A 17,117-nucleotide genomic window follows, 5' to 3' on the forward strand; every position below is an offset into this window, starting at 1 on the left:
ACATATGAAAAAAATATGGAAAAATATGGAAATTTAAAATATGGTTCCCGTTTCGTTTAAATTAAACATTCCCGGTACTTTTTGATCATAGGGTATAACTGATGTAACGCCAATCAGGTCACCGAAAGCATTATATGCGTCACTAAACTTCTTTTCAGTAGATCTGAAGGCAAAATATGTCGTTAGCAGCGCGGCAATAAATCTGAACACTTTAACGACACCGATAATTCTGAGCTTTCCGGAATGGTAGTCTATGCATCCAAACCTGTGGTACCACAATGCTCGCGGCCCTTCCACTCTTATGGGAAGAGTTAAAACAGGACTTTGTAAGGCAGGACGAGTCCATTCATGTATACACAGATGGCTGAAAGCTCCAGGACACGAGATGGATGGGCGGAGGTATATATTCCGAATATCTGGGGATCTCCTTTAGCTTTCGACTGCCCGATTATTCCTCTATTTTTCAGATGGACTGATTACTATAATACCTCAGGGAAGTGACACTGGTACAGGGTGATGCGATACCAGGAACTGATATTTACATTTTCAGTGACAGCCAGGCGGCGATAAAATAGTTTACGAAGTAGATAGCCGTCAAATGCCGCACATCTTTCATTTCGCTCAAATGTAACATGGGCTTTTGGTCATTGCGACAGCGATGTGAATTGGAGGGTCAATGAACTACCGAGACTCGGCACCAAGTTTCTTAAAGAGAAACTGAAAAATTACATATTTAAGACGCCTGCTTATATGCTGCTTATTGTTGAGAAATTTTAAGAATATCGAATGAAATATCGAAAAAATAATCGTACAGAAGTTGCGCCACTCTCCTGTTCTCTCCAAACGAAAGCTCGCCAGTTTTAGCTAGATAATTCTTTAATCAATTGGAAGATGTCAGCATTGTGGAAATAAAAAAATTTCGAAAAATCCACATTAGTTTTAGGGAGATCGAGACAAGTTTCCCATGCGGCATCACAATGGGTTATGAGTCTGAGTGTGCCGAATAGTGGACAACCGCGACGATCTAATCTAACCTAATCTACTGTTGCACAATAAACAGATAGGGTGTTTTGCTACTAACCAAAAAGACTTTAAAATTATATTTAATTAATTAATTTCATAGCGAAAATTGCTTCTATAGTCTTTTTAGACAGTCTTAATTCCCACGGCATTCCAGTTGAACACTAACTTTAAGGTAGCCCTAAGTTCCCATGGTGAAATTGTGTTCTCTTTTTAATAGCAGTAAAGTATTGGATACACCAGCCCGAAGCGCAGATATTAATCCATTAGAAAATTTTTCGACATATTTAGAGAAAAAAGTTGCAAAAAACATTTAAAATGTCGAGCAGAGCTCAAAACGTTATTTTCGAAAAATGGCACAGTTATCCCAGGACTATGACGTTTGAGAATTGATTCACGTTATAAGAAACCGGCTAGAAAGTGTTATAGATGCTCGGGGTGGTCATACAAAGTATAGATTCACATTTCATAAACATATGACTTAAAGCTATTAATTGCTAATGTGGAAACACTTTCTTAGCATTTGTGTTTGCTTTTTATTTTTAAGTTTTATTGTCTTTTGGCTTATGAATTATTTGTATTAGTAAAATTAAATCAAAGCTTGAAAGAAACCCATATTAAATATACATAGGTATATTCTCTTGAGAAACGTGTGTGAATTTTCCTAGATTAGTAGATGTTCAAATACTTTCTTGACAAACTGAATTTTACTTCTGCGTAATACCTATAGAATGTCAAAGAACTCAAAATAAATTTGTATAACCAGAGTGTTAATTCTACATTATTTTGTCTTTACAGAATTTCGAAAATACAGAAGTATGATCCAAAAAATGCTTGGCTGTTTCGATTTTATTTCACATTTTTTCTACAATTTTTACCCGAAAGAATATTGTGGGGCAAAATTTAATATCGTAAAGTATCGATCAAACAATTTTAAGTTTATGCTCGTTGTCAAGGTTATAATACACTCTATTTTCGATACATTTTACAATTTTCTTTTGATAAAGGCAAAAATGCAATTTAGGCCGCGAAAATTGTGAATGGTGTTTATGGTGTAATAACTAATTACGTGCAATTTTATTTTCGTTGATTCCGTTCAGGCATTTTTGATGTTAAAGATGCACCTCGCATGGGCAGACCCGTCGTCGAAAATGTCGATAAAAGCACAGAAATAATCGAAGTTGGCCGGTATGTTAGTAGTCGAAGCATCGCCCAAGAGCTAAAAATCGACCATAAAACAGTTTTAAACTATTTGCGCAAAGCTGGATTAAAAAAGAAGCTCGATTTTTAGGTGTAACTCTTATTAACAACAAAAAATATGATGGATTGACTTTCCATCTGCGAAGCCTTGCTCAAACGCAATGAAATCGGTCCATTACTTAAACGGATGGTGACTGGGGACGAGAAATGGGTCACATCCGACATTATCTATTGTGGATTTCTTTTTTCTCTAACTAATATAAGATTACGCCAACTCAGGGCCGTGATTCACAAACAAGTAACTTTGCACTTAAAGATTTATTTATTTCCAGTGCCGACGTCACTTCTTCTGATGGGTAGTGCCAGTGCATTCTTTGTATCGTGCCACTAACGTGGTATGGGTTTTATAACGATTCTGCAGCAAAAAGTAAATTTAGAAAAAAAGGCGCTTGCTTAAAGCACTTTTGGTGCTTTGATATACCCTCGTAAACATAGTTAGCGCATATGTGTGTTAAAAAATAAAGAAAATTCTAAATATTTGTGTAGATGCTTCTGTATACTAAAATATGTGCCGGTATGTTTTTTAGAAATCAATATATGTATATATAAGTACATAAAAAAATGTTTTTTATTCCTTTTTATGACAGCCAATACTGAATAAATTGACAATTTGTTATTACTTACATTTCTAGAATCTTTTCCCACAATATACAATATAATACTTATCTTACACTGAGTGCACCCTTATCGGCTTATCACAAGAAGTAAATATTTGGCTTTCTTTGTTAGCTCTTACATGCTTATACATAGATACATAATTAGTATATTTACATACATACATGTATATATAGGTGAAATCGATCATATTTACAAATTTGAAACACTTTTCAATTCAATTCCTATCTTCATTTCTACTTGTATACCTATACCAGTAATTTATCTCCGCATTATTCCTTCCTCTCCTCAAATTTAAATTTCAGTGGTATAGCTGGGATAAATACAATTTTGGGTATGAAAGCGTTCTCTGTGGAATAGTTGAATTCAATTACGAAATTGCGCACCAAACGCGCCAAAGTCACCTCCAACTCCAGATCTACAATACGTTTACCCACACAGCTGCGTGGACCAAAACCGAAAGGAAGGTATAGAAATGGATTTTCTAGCTGATATTTCTTGCCTTCGGCGTCATTGCGTAACCAACGTTCGGGCATGTATTTATTTGGTTCCTTCACAAAATGTTCATTGCGCAATAATAAATTCGAACTGACCGAGACATCAACTCCAGCTGGAATGTGATAGCCACTCAACACCACATCGGTAGGTAGGCGACGCATTGTGCCCGCAATTATGGGATGATAGCGTATGCCCTCTTTAATGCAAGCGCGCAAATAAGGTAGATTTTGCATATTCTCTATAGTCAATTTTGAATCTTTGTTTGGCAGTATACGCTTAAGCTCCTCGAAGAGTTTAGCTTGCTTGTCGGGATTCTTAGCAATACATAATAGGATGCCAGCCAAGGTGGAGCTTGTCTGTGATTGTGATTAGAAACTAATTATATACGAGTAAACTACATGTAAGAAATACGACATGAAAGTAAACTTACCGTATCAACTCCAGCCATCATCATGTCTAGCGCCATTACCACAGCGATTCGACGATCAATGCGCAATAGTTTCTCCAATACACTCTTCTCCTTACCCACCTCTGAGGTAAGTTTGCCATCTTTATCTGATTCAATTTGCTCCAGCGCCCGATCAATGTAAGTGTTACATACATCAGTTAGAGTATCTAATGTGTCCATCAGCTTGTAGAATTTCGGTGTTTTGACGATCTTCCAAAAGGATGGTTTTATTTCCAAATCTTCGGAATAGTCAAAAAAGTTGCGTATCGATTTCAAAAGTAATTTACATTCGGCACTGTCACGATTTTTATGTATCATGCCCAGACGAGTGTTGAGTGCAACTCCCACAATGCCTTCCAATGTTAGACGATTCATATCGTCGTGGAAGTCACCAGGTACTTCGAGTGTCTCCGGATCACGTGTGTCACGAATTCTGTAAATACATTCAACAAGAAGACGTGGAAGTGAGAACATTGAATTCAAATATGTATATACATACAGGTACGTATATTATATATGTATATGTATAAGTATACATATATATTAAAACAACCTTTCTAGGAACTCATCGTTAATTTCCAATATTGTATTCAGGTAAAGTCTGGCATTCTTCGGCTGCATCAAAATCGGATTAACTGCTGTGCGAATTTTGGCCCAATCCTCCCCAGCTCTACAAGATTGAAAGTTAGGGAATATATGCTCAACTTTCTTAAGTACACATACGTTGTGACCAGTCCATTAATGCCTTGAAAGAAATCTGCGCGATGTACGTTCCGATGGTAGGCGAATGTCTCGAGGCCACGGCGCTCAGGCCATATACCTTCATTGCGGAATATGATGGGATAGTCTGCTGGATTTAGATCTATTACCATTTCCGGTTTGCCCAATATGGAGGGAAAGTAGAAAACGTCGCCATACTTTTTTTGCATTTTTCCTATTGCTGCAATAAATGTTTGTTTAGAATATTCCCCTAAATGGTGGAAGAAGAATAATGTTAATGTTAAGCAATGAAATTCGAATATACAAAGAGATACTTTTTTAAAATAATACTCTACACAAACACAGTAAAACCTATATAATGCAATTGAAGAAGGTAAATAAATAATTAATTTCATTAATATATTTATTAACCCTATTTAATACAGTTGCTTAAACGAAACCCTGTTTTTACAATTTTATACTAAACTTCGTCTGTAAAGCTTATTTTTTTACAAGTAAATAAAGATCTACTTTTTTGCTACACTTTTACTTTTTACAAAATTTTACTTTTATTAAAAAGAGGCAAGACTTAAAGAATACAATCAATTAATTAGAAGACGGAAGTTAATCTTTTTATGTTGTCTATAATAATCAAGAAAATTCACTTGAAAAGGAACACATTTTTAATATTTTTTTCAAAGTGACACTTTTTTTTAATTTATAGAACATATTCAATTTTAATTTGAAATACTTAAATGTGCATACTACTTTAAAGGTATTTGTTCCAACTCTCATATAAAAAATTCAGAAAAAATTTCCAAATTATCTTAATTTGCGCTTCCATTTAATGTCAGCTCCTACAGTCTTTTTTGATTTGGAATTCAGAGGCGCACATCCCAAAAAATTATAACGAAAGTTGTCTAAAACTTAAATACATAGTATGGTGCGAGTAGCTTTACGTGCTGCGAGGCTCGTCATACCTCGAGTCCTTTTCGCATTACTTGTATGGAAGATGAGATGGAATTATCTAAGCACTTTCTCCTTAACTGTTGGGGCGAAAATTCAGGTATCTTTGCTTTAAGTTTTTTGCAACACCTGCTGATATAAAAGGCCTTGATATTAACAATCTAATGAACTTCATCAGCAGCATGAGGCGATTAACGCAACCGTTACTCAGCTATCGTTCGGTCGTCATACACATATACCCAATCCCTCCTCCGGCTTCACTTTCTCTCCTATTAGTTTGAATATTCCTTCTTATTTCCTTTGGAATGGAATCATAAAGGGAGAACTCAATTTGGCCTCTCTCCGGGCAAGCACCTCAACCCATCCCAACCTAACCTAATCTAAAACTTAAAAGAGAACAAAAACTTATATCAGGAAGCTCAACGGAAAATTGCCATTTATACTAAACCTTACCGCTTCAAGCTACATATAAAATTTACCAGATGTGTGATATTTAAACCTGCTATATCCACATGTGTAGCGGATAAGTGACAGCCCATCTGTCTGAATTTTAGCCCGATGTGACCAGGCTAACTGAGAAGAATGTGCTGAGACGATTCCAGCTCACCTTCCAGATAACCTTTTTATATTGGTACACTCTTCATATGAACGTGTGTCTAGTTTCATTTCAATCTGTCAGTTCATTAATTCTTTACGAGCCATTTAGTATCGACGTGTCACAGTGTTTTCTACAATGGCAAAAATCAAGTATCGTGCAGTGACTGAATTTTTATTTTTAGAAGGTTTAAAAGCAAAAAAAATTTACCAGCGAATGTTGAAAGTATATAAGTACTTTCCGCCATCAATTAGTACAGTAGAAAGATGGTTTGCTGAATTTCATTGTGGTCGTACAGGCCTTGAAGCTAATCCACGTCAAAGACCACCAAAAACTGTAAGAACACCAAAAATCGCAGAAAAAATACTGGATATTGTATTGGATAATCGTCAAGTGACTAATAGAGATTTAGTCCAAGTTCTAGGTATCTCATTGGGCAGTGTAAGCAATATTTTGACAGAAGTACTGCATTTTCTACCAGTCGAACAAAAACACATTCGAATTTTGAGAAGATAAAGTGGATTTTGTGCATCTATTCATCACTATGGATGAGACTTGGGTCTATCACCATAATCCTTTGTCAAAACAAGAGGCTAAGGAGTCGTATGAACCGGATTCTTCGGCTCCGAAACGAGCTCGTGTCCAGTTTTATCTAAGTAAGTGGAAAGCAACACGAGTACCACGTTTAGGCAAATTTTATTAATTCTTCATACAGTGTATTCTCTCTCAACGGGCACTCCCCATAAGCCGACACTTTTTTCAGTACATCCCACAAATCCTTAAGAATTAAAAGGCCAATGTTTTTCTCTTGAGCGGATAACCCTCCCATAGCACGTTAACTCTCTAGTAACATATTATATTATGTCTTACATTTTTCTTCTAGACAGATACCTTCCATCATCGGACACATTTTTTAGTCCCTTAAATGTCCGTTTAAGAGAGAATACACTAACATGCATTTACCCAAAAGTAAGCGTAGCTCCGTTCATTTTTGAAAATTTTACTTACATATTTTTATATATACATATGTATTTTCATCACTCGTACCAAATTTGGTAATTTTGCTTATTTATAACGAAAGTTTCACGTTTTTTCCTTTTTTGGAAATTACCGTTATATGGAAGTAGGCATTTCACCCATTTTCAATACAAAAATACCTTGGACAAAGAGTAATATGTATTATACACCAAGTATGGATATGCCACTCCCTTCATCTCTCTGAGCATTTTTGGTATATATATCTATATCTATCTCGATTCCTTAATGATGCTACAAAAAATTGTATGTGAATAAAATTATAATCCAATACTATGGGGCACAAGAGCGTGCGGGTGTAAACAAATCCACGCATATTTAAGTTGAATGAAATTACGCGTATTTAGAATGTAAGTCTGTAGATGAATTTGCCCACCAAAGGGTTAAGTAACAACACTAGAAAACAGTTTTGTTGTTGTATGAGCTGTATTATGATTTTATTGCGCGATCACTATTATAAACGATTCTTAGCAAGCAATGCCATGCATGAGTGTTATGGATATACGAGTATGTATGTTGGGGTGCGTTCGCTTTGTTTGATTTAATTTCTAAATGCCGTCGTCGTCGGTTTGTTTCTGATATTAACAATGCGTACATAAATTAAATTTTGTATGTTAGTAAATTAAATAATTTCTTAATAATATATAGTATATAAACTTGTGGACAAAATAATATTGTAGAAACGCGATGTGCTGACCACTAGTGTTCTCTTATTTTTTTAATTAACTAAATTATAATTAATTACTTTTTTAATTATTAATTTTCTACATATAGTAGTAGTAGTAGTATTTATACTTTGCAAAATTTTGAATTTACTTATGTAATATTCAGAAAAAAAAAATATTTACAATTATTTAACGACAATGGAATGAGCCGTCTGTCGATTCATTTTTCGTGCAAAGAATTATTCGGGTTTACGGTTTTTAGAAACAGTTAAACTCTTTTCGAATTTTTATCAAAATTTCAAACTTTTTTATCAGAATTGAAAAACTATATATGCAAGTATATGTACGCAGTTTATAGCCCGTCAAATTTTGATACCATATAATAAAGTGTCTGTTTGAAGTGACTCAAATTCGCGATAATTTTTTTCTTTGACGGTGTTGCATATTTTCTTCATATAAAAAATATACATACATATATAATGTGACATATCAATATTAAGCAATTACTAGGTAAGTCGTGCAAGAAATGCGCTTTAAAATTTAATCAGAAATCAAATAAATGTGTTTTTTTCATAGTAAAGACAAGTTCGGCACTTTAGCTTAATGACCCTAGGGTGATGCGGGCTTACAAGTAGATATATATTTTTCTATTTTGTGCTAATAAAAATTTATTTTTTTTGTTCAATAATGTATACATTTCCTTAAAAATATATATATATTTTTTTAATATATACATTTTCTTACCTCCTGGCATAAAACCACGTATCAGTTCGTATTTGCTTGGACCAGGCATCTCCGAAAACGGACGCGCATTTTCCAAGCTATCCGAAGTAGTATCTTTTTCACTTAACTATAAATCTCAATTCCGCACAAAATAAATTAAAAAAAAAACAAAGAAAATAACCAAGTAAATAATACCAAACATAAATTTACACAAAAATATAATAACAGTAATTGTCACAATTAAAGCAACCTGGGGCTGTGGCACCGCTGCCGCATATCGCCTTAACGAAGTTGCACTCAACGAACGTCCCATCATTGGCATTAGATAATGCGATAACATTTTGTAAGTACAATTTAATAATTAATCAAACACTTTGAAAACAAATATAAATACGCATAAAGCGACAAGCAAATTTCGACTCGTCACACTCGTCCGAAAAAAGTTATAACTGAGCACCTCAACGTTTCTCAACTAACTGATCAACTTGTTATAAGGCGCATATAAATATTTGTTTGCTATCTACTTACATTGTTGCTATTCTAAGCAAAATAGGAATTGCATTTGTTAAGTGCATCGCGCATGGCAAATGAAAAATATTTTGATTAGTTGTTATTTGAATATTTTATACCCGACAACGCATTCGAGTTCAGAGCTTTCAGTTGATAAAGCGAAAAATTAACTTATGAAAGAAAAATGCCACATTTGCTATATTATGATAAATTTATGTAATCCAGCAAATGTTAATTCATTGTAAAATATTGTATTGTTCTTTTATTTATTACTTCCTTTACTTCTGAATTAAAAGCCGTAATAATCTTCTTTTCTTTCGAAATGGTGTTCCTGTTTTTATACCAAGGCGTGTTCTACTGGGGTGTTAAGTTGGACTTGGTGATTGTTTGAGTCGGCTCACCGCGATTTGAGTGCGATATTTTTTTTTCTCGTATCTAAACCATTATGTTGCACCCATATATTTATTTATTTTTGTGTTTAATATTCGGATTTTAGGGAAAATAATAATTTTCATATGCCCGCTCAATTCCGCTATTTCCGTGATTTGATCGACATTTCCGACTGTTGGCCTACCAAATCTTGTATTTTCTTCGACACTAATTTTTGGCCACTCCGACTTCTCATTTTGGTCGCAGTGCATAGAATGTATCTCTTTTACCTTTACTTCCCGAATGTGTATAAAGATATAAGACACTTCTATGAATAGGGAATGGGGGGGAGTTAGAATTTCGTTTTAATAGTTTTGCTTCGTTTTTGATGAAATTGAATCCGATTTTTAATAAATATTACATAGGTATGTATGGTACTTTTCTTTGAATCGAAAAAAATGCTTTTATTTTTGCCTATTTTTGGGGCTCCTTTTTCTTAGAATTTCCCCCCTTCAAACTTGAGTTTGTTTCGGTTCGATCTGGACTTTTGGCCTACTATGAATCTGAAATCTCAAATGAGAGCTAAAATCATGGCACATAACGATCGCTGATATGCTCGTATATCGATCTGGTTCCAAACTTTCCATTACAAGTGATTTTATGTCTAGTGATCTAAGTATTATAGACCTGGTCGAGTAAGAAGTAGTCAAGTGGTAAGGTTTTGAAAAAAATTAACAACTTTGAGATGCTCAATGGTGAAAATTTTGGTATTGAGTTGTTTAAAGTGATATTTTTTCTTAATTTATTTTTTTAGAATAGAGTCTGTTGTTGTTATTGTTTAAATGGCTGTATTTCGTGAACTGGGATGTCTTTAATTTCAAACATACCACATGAAGAAAAAATAATAAATTCCACAAAAATTCCGAAAAATAAAATTAATAAAAATTCCTAAACATATATTTTATCTTAAAAAATTAAAAACAAAAGATTTTTTTTAAATGTTGAAAAGACCGGAAGGTATTTCACTTTGAGAATGCGACCAAAATTTGCAATGTTTATTAAGTTTCAAAATTATTAATAGTTTTTCATAATTTTTTCAGTTTATTTACAATACTCAAGCCTGTAGATAAACCAATTTTTTGAAAAATTTAAGACCATGTCAAAAATACTTGAATTTTTCTTTTTCAGTTGCGGCAACACTGGTCCTCAAACTCAACATCACTCAGACCATTACTTAAATTCTACTGGATCTAGACATTCGATTCTTTAAGAATTGTCGCTCTCGAATCCACCCAACCTTACGAAGCTGTGCGGAACATTTGCCCAATATTATATTCTATACATTATAGAAAGTCTAAAAAATAAATAATTCCGTTAATACCTCACATACAGCTTTCCCTCCCGTCTACCCACTACTTATTACCACTTTCAATGTACTCCTCCTCTATTTTCCCCATTTTTTTTTCAACAGTGCTGAAGTCATCTTTTATCAGCTCGTTGCGTTTGCTGTTTTGTGTTTTTAATAATTTCTTTCAGGGGGGAAGTCGCATGGCGTAAGATCACGCGAATAAAGCAGAAGTCTTATATTGGGATGCTTGACTATAAACCTCTTTACAGACAATGTGGAATGGGTCAGCGCATTATCTTGCTCCGCTTTGTACTTCACATCTTTCAGCCATGCAGAATGCAAGAGCAGTCGACTGCTGGCATTTGGCACTTGCGTACTTCTTTCGTAACAGCTTAAGTCTAATATTTCATCAACCGAACCTCGTAATCTTCCAGCATAGAAAATCGTCTTAAGCGGAAAAAAGCATCTTACAAAAACTCTCACAGTTGTGTTTTTAGCTTCATTCGTAGTAACTTCAAATCGCATCATTAAAACCTGGAGCTCACCTAAGGTGAAATTGAAAAACCCTTTTATTTATTAAGGAGTTCGACTAATGTGGCGGAAAAAATAATCAAGTTTCGGTAGGTTTTTAGCGGAAATACAAGAAATAAAAAAATTTGGAAAAGGCCCTAAAATGGATATTTATATCTCTACATGCCATAATCATATTAATTAGTATGATCACTATTTTTAGTTTTTTTTTCTTCGTTTTTGTTTTTTAAGTATATTTATTTATTATTTTCGACTATACATAAGAACACCTACGGAAATCCATACGATACAACATGATATGATACAACAATTTTATCAAAACACGGAGCGGTTAAAAAAGTTCAAAATTACAAAAAAAAAAATCGTCCGAAATTTTCTTTTGAATCACTTTTCTACCAAATAAAAAATGATTTTCAGTGATTCAAATCTTTATTTTGACCTTTGCGCGCTCCACTGCTCAACTGCTTGTATATCGCAGCTGTCTAGTTCACAAGTGTCAAATATGATTGGCGTACAACCCCATTTGCAAAAATTATAAATCTTCCGATAGACTGATTAATTTTGCGCCACCTTACACTTACACCACGCGACAAAATGGTAGCACATCAATATTTTGACCAGTTTTCACTATATTCCTTTTTTTGTAATGTTCATAATTTTGTTGTTTTAAAACACAGCTTTTGTCTAACAAAAACTATGCAAATCAAATTTTCAAGTTTTATACGAAAATAGGAAATAATTTCTTTTTCTGTCAGTTTGATAGCTTGTAAAATTCAAGTTTATAGAATTTTAATAAATTTTGTACAAAGATTGAATTTTAGAATTTTATGAATGCTATTTTTTGCAGAAAGAACTATACTAAAACAAAAAAAAAAACAAAACAAAAGTAGTCAAGCTGCTTTAGAATTGAATAAGGTAGCAAATTATTTATTTCGATGGAAAAGAAAAATTTCGGCATTTAAGGGCTAAGAAAACAAAATATCGAATATCGGATATCAAAAAATACTATGGGATAAAGATATGCAAAAGGCATTACAGTGCACTTTAAAATATTTTTTCAGTTGAATGCTCCATCTCCCGCTCTTTTCTTTGCTCCTTCGTCCTCATAAGTTATTCTTTCCTCTCTGCGAATTTGAATTTCAGTGGTATCTGCGGCACAATCATAAACTTCATTTCAAATGCATTTTCTGTTGGATAATTAAATTCAATATAAAAATTTCGCACTAAACGCGCTAAAGTAATTTCCAACTCCATATTGACAATACGTTTCCCCACACAGCTGCGTGGCCCAAAGCCAAAGGGTACATACAAAAATGGATTGCTAATCTGACCTTCTAAAGCTTGAGCGGATTTGTCTTTGCGCAGCCAACGCTCCGGTATGAACTTATCCGGTTGGGGCACATAACGCTCGTCACGCATCAGTAAATTTGCGCCTATGGATATGTCGGTGCCGGCGGGTATTCGATAGCCGCTCAGCACTACATCACTAGGCAGGCGTCGCACTGTTCCTGGTAGAATAGGGTAGTGGCGCATGGCCTCCTTGATGCAGGCGCGCAAATACGGCAAGTTTTGCATATTCTCAATTTTAAGTTGTGAATCTTTTTGCGGTAGAATTTGTTTGATTTCCTCAAAGAGTTTTTGCTGTTTATCGGGATTCTTTGCAATGCACAGCAGTAGGCCAGTCAAAGTAGAGCTCGTCTGTGTAATCCAATGACTGAAATTAATTTTCATATTTTTTATTTAGTTTGCGTGGTTGCACTTACCGTATCAATACCAGCTACCATCATATCCAGCGCCATAACAACCGCAAATTTCTTATTAACGCGCACCAACTTCTCCAACACACTCTTCTCCTTTCCTACCTCCGAGGCGAGTTTGCCTTCACTATCGTGTTCGATGCGCTTTAACGCTTCGCTGATGTACTTATTGCAAATGTCGGTGAGTGTATCGAGTGTTCTCATCATTTCGTAGAACTTCGGAGTTTTCACATACTTCCATATAGATGGCTTAATTTCCAGCTCTTCTGAGAGTACAAAGAATCTGCGTACAGACTTCATGATAGTCTTACTTTCGGACGAGTCACGATTTTTATGTATCAAACCGAGACGTGTGTTAAGTGCAATGCCAGCGATACCTTCTAAAGCAAGCCGACTTAGGTCGTCGATAAAATCGCCAGGCACCTCAAGTGTAGTGGGATCGCGGATGTACCGAATTCTAATGGTGCAAGGGGAGTTGTTCGATGAAAGTAATATGCACACTTAATATAGTAAAAAAAAAAATTATGTATACCTTTCCAAAAATTCATTATTAACCTCTAGGAGTGTATTCAAGTACAAGCTTGCATTTTTCGGTTGCATCAGTATTGGATTAACGGCTGTGCGCATTTCGGCCCATTTCTCTCCCGAGCTAGAATGTTTCAAAATAAATCAATAAATCAGTGTAGAAATTCGTTATTAAAGATTCAATACTCACGTAGATATAACGCCCTCGACACCTTGAAAGAACTCGCCTCGATGCTTTTCGCGATGATAGACGAATGTGTCGAAAACGCGGCGATCCGGCCAAGCTCCCTCATTGCGGAAAATAATCGGGTAATCTGCCGGATTTAAATTGATTACAATTTCTGGCTTATCAAATACACCAGGGAAACGAAAAATTGGACCATACTTTTTCTCCATGCCCGCTATGGCGGTAAAAAATGGTTTCTTTGAAAATTCTCCTGAAAGTTGAGAGTGGTAGAGAAAAATTTGTATACTTTTTTGCCATGAATGAAATTTAGTATAACTATTTAAAATAGAACAGAGTTCTTAGAAAATGCGTCAGAAAATTAGGAAAATGGTAAAATGTAGATTTATTATTTATTTATTACATAGTACAAACTCTACAAAAATTTTTTAGATTTGTGTACGAATTGTACGTTTTAGTGAGATGCTTTTTAGCTGCTGTTTTCTTGTGGGAGATTCTTCACTCGACTTACTCTATTCAGAATACTTTTTTTCAGAAAAATTAAATAAGCGAAATTATTTACTGCTAATGATGAAATTAAATCGGCTGCGTCTGCTATTTTGAAGGCCTTGACAAACAATTTTTTGATTTTAGACTTTTTGATTTAAGTGGTAAATGAGGCCCATTAAATAGTATATTGAAAAAGAAAATAATTTCGTATTTTATTTCTCACTCCTTATTCTCATTCTATAAATCTTTCTACCTCGTTCTTACTGGTCTAATCGGAAACAAATTTCACAACCTGCGGTTTTTTAGGTAGTAAAAAAATCCGAGTAAAGCGCTTTTGAATGACTTTCTAGTTAAAAATTCAAAACATAGGTACACAAAAAAACTTTTTTGTATTACAGAGTATACAAATGTCTTCTTACCTCCAGGCAGAAATAAACGTATAAGCTCCAATTTACTTGGTCCCGGCACTTCTGAGTATGGACGTGCATTCTCTAAGCTGACGTCAGTTACATTTTTTGACTAAGAACAAAATAGAACAATAAATACGATTTTAAACAAAGCGAATATTAAATTAAATTTATGACGCTAAAAACGCAGCGCATTCATCAAAACCTACCTGCTTTTCCGCTTGCACCGCATATGACCGCACCTTTGCAATAGCCAAATGATGCCAGCTGAATTGGTCAGCTGTTTTTAAGTGCCTTGATAACATGTCTCCAGTTGTTTTTTTATTATAGTATTTATATGTTTAAGAGAGAAATTTGATGATGGTGAAAAAGTTCAAATATTGAAAGAATAATACTAAAATATACCAGCCCTAATTCGAACGTGCCAATTCGCAATTCTGCGAGACAATGCCACTAGCGACAAGCTTTTGCTTCTTTGTGGAATAATTAATAAAATATGCACATACCATAATACTTTGCACTTTTACATTCACTATATCGATTTGTGCATGTTCTCATAAATAGAGTATACGTACGGCATAGATAAGTGACGCCAAAAGTTGTTTATCGAGCTTTTGCCAACCACAAATTTTTTATGTTCTTATTTTTGCATATTTTTTTTCGATTTTGTTTTGATCACTTCATTTGTTTGTAAACATATTATATTTGCATATAAGTAGAAGGAGAAAAGTAAAGCCAAAAGCGCAAGATAACGAAAAGAGAACAGCTCTTTTAGAGCTTTTTAAATAGTGAGCGATAACAACAAGCTGATCATGTTGAGAGTATAGGAGTGCTTGTTGTTAATATCCAGCTCTGGGTGTAGTGGAATTGAATAATTGTGCGAGGCTTGTTTGTTTAAAAATTTACTGTAGAACAAATTTTATTAGATACACTTGTGCTCAACTAATTAAGCCAGCAACATTTGATCATCACCATGGTTATTTATTGTTTTTTTTTTTTATAAATTCTACCTCATTATCTAAGGTAGATTGGTAAAATGGCTGAAGTATTAGCAAAGCACTAAGTCGCCGGTTTAATACCATTATGAGACCTCCAGCAGGCAGATATCTACAGCAGCCAGAACTGTTGAGGTAATGGAGAATATTGATGGAATTTAGGTGAGCGCGCTGCCCCAGGCTATCGAAGAAACGAGCATTCAGTCACCTTAACCGTCTAGCTGCAGTTTCGGATATTTACACAGGAAGTGCTCAACATTCTCCTTCTCTGAAAGGTCGCCCAAGCTTCTGCAATGCGAATTAAATGGCAAACCTAGCTTTTGAGCATGTATGCTGATCGTCCAATGACCGGTAAACACAGCTACGAGTTTGGAAATTGAATGACGTGGAGTCCGCAGAACTTTCTGCGTCTATTTTTACTGGGGTCAAAGGGCTTGCGAAATAGTACACGAAGAAATGGAGCTCCATCTGTTCTGCGCTTTGCTGACCGATGACCACGTAGGAGACCTCAGACCAATTCAATCGACCTCTTTCTGACAAGTTCATCAGCAATTTCATTTCCCGCTATGCCCCTATATCATGGAACCCAGTTAACATAAATGTTACCTGCACACCCAAGAGATTTGATCTATGCTGGCTCATTATAACTATAAACATTATACGAAATATAATATATAAAAATGAATTTTCGAAAAAGCGTTTCTTTTATCATATTTTAATATTATATATCATTCCCATTTTATCGAAAAGCATTGATTTTATAATAGCAGTATTCTCATCGTTGTATCTTCAACAAGCATGTGACATGCGGGCTTCCGTAGCTTTTTATAAGTTTTTTTTTATTTTTTATTTAGTTTTTTTTTCCTACATTAATCATACATACTGACAACTAAATAGTACATTTTGTAACAATTAGTTAGGAAAATTATTAAATATATTTCATCATGGCCAGTGCCAAGACGAATACAGCAATTGGTCGATTTCTCTTCAGACGTCGTAAAGCTCTTATTTCAAGATGTGAGAGCGTATGGAAGTCTTTGTTTTTGTGCTGGTATATTTCGTTAAAATATCTTGTTGATATCGCTTTTATTTCTTCGTCGATTAATGGTATAATATATTGAACGTTGTATGGATGACATCATTTTTTGTGCACTTTATTTTTATACCTAAGATTTTTGATTGTTGTCGTTCTATTTTGTTTATGTGAGTTCTTTTTGCAGTTCCCCACACTTGAAGTCCGTACGTCCAGATTGGTTTAATGACCGCCTTGTATACTAGAAGTTTGTTGGAAATACTGAGCTTAGAATTTCTACCTACTAGCCAATGAAATTGTCGAAATTTTTCCTTAATTTGCTTTATTTTCTTTTTGATGTGATCTTTCCAAGTTAATTTTGAGTCCAGATGGATTCCAAGACATTTTGTTCTTATCGTAAATATTACTTGTACAGATTTGTACTCATTTACTTTTAAACTCCATT

The 17,117-nt window shown here is 34.5% G+C and overlaps 2 protein-coding genes across 3 annotated transcripts; both read right to left on the minus strand.

The window, feature by feature from the left end:
• Positions 1 to 2,820: 2,820 nt before the first annotated feature.
• On the minus strand, positions 2,821 to 9,012 carry LOC129253017 (probable cytochrome P450 12e1, mitochondrial). Of its 2 annotated transcripts, none has more exons than XM_054891231.1 (6): positions 8,775 to 9,012; positions 8,546 to 8,651; positions 4,565 to 4,781; positions 4,395 to 4,511; positions 3,824 to 4,274; positions 2,821 to 3,749 (listed from the first exon to the last, which is right to left on the minus strand). In XM_054891231.1, the coding sequence occupies exons 1-6, from the start codon at positions 8,862 to 8,864 to the stop codon at positions 3,168 to 3,170; spliced, it is 1,563 nt and encodes a 520-aa protein (XP_054747206.1). In that variant the 5' UTR covers positions 8,865 to 9,012; the 3' UTR covers positions 2,821 to 3,167. The 2 variants fall into 2 exon arrangements, with proteins under 2 accessions (XP_054747206.1, XP_054747205.1); XM_054891230.1 differs by having other exon boundaries at positions 4,565 to 4,811; positions 8,775 to 9,011.
• A 3,169-nt stretch (positions 9,013 to 12,181) lies between these two features.
• On the minus strand, positions 12,182 to 15,089 carry LOC129235531 (probable cytochrome P450 12e1, mitochondrial). The gene is made up of 6 exons (XM_054869421.1): positions 14,854 to 15,089; positions 14,657 to 14,756; positions 13,755 to 14,001; positions 13,572 to 13,688; positions 13,046 to 13,496; positions 12,182 to 12,980 (listed from the first exon to the last, which is right to left on the minus strand). The coding sequence occupies exons 1-6, from the start codon at positions 14,947 to 14,949 to the stop codon at positions 12,393 to 12,395; spliced, it is 1,599 nt and encodes a 532-aa protein (XP_054725396.1). The 5' UTR covers positions 14,950 to 15,089; the 3' UTR covers positions 12,182 to 12,392.
• Positions 15,090 to 17,117: the final 2,028 nt, after the last annotated feature.

Source organism: Anastrepha obliqua, chromosome 1 (genome assembly GCF_027943255.1).
Source record: "Anastrepha obliqua isolate idAnaObli1 chromosome 1, idAnaObli1_1.0, whole genome shotgun sequence".
In the NCBI taxonomy this organism is placed as follows: Eukaryota; Metazoa; Arthropoda; class Insecta; order Diptera; family Tephritidae; genus Anastrepha; species Anastrepha obliqua.

Bases quoted from the DNA above. Each gene is read 5' to 3' on its own strand.
- LOC129253017 (XM_054891230.1), bottom strand. From the start codon at position 8,864: ATGTTATCGCATTATCTAATGCCAATGATGGGACGTTCGTTGAGTGCA. The intron at 4,812-8,545 runs GTAAGAAAATGT...TCCACCATTTAG, and splicing joins ACGTGGTTTTATGCCAGGAG to GGGAATATTCTAAACAAACA. The intron at 3,750-3,823 runs GTAAGTTTACTT...TCACAATCACAG, and splicing joins TGATGGCTGGAGTTGATACG to ACAAGCTCCACCTTGGCTGG.
- LOC129235531 (XM_054869421.1), bottom strand. From the start codon at position 14,949: ATGTTATCAAGGCACTTAAAAACAGCTGACCAATTCAGCTGGCATCAT. The intron at 14,002-14,656 runs GTAAGAAGACAT...CTCAACTTTCAG, and splicing joins ACGTTTATTTCTGCCTGGAG to GAGAATTTTCAAAGAAACCA. The intron at 13,689-13,754 runs GTGAGTATTGAA...GAAACATTCTAG, and splicing joins GTCGAGGGCGTTATATCTAC to CTCGGGAGAGAAATGGGCCG.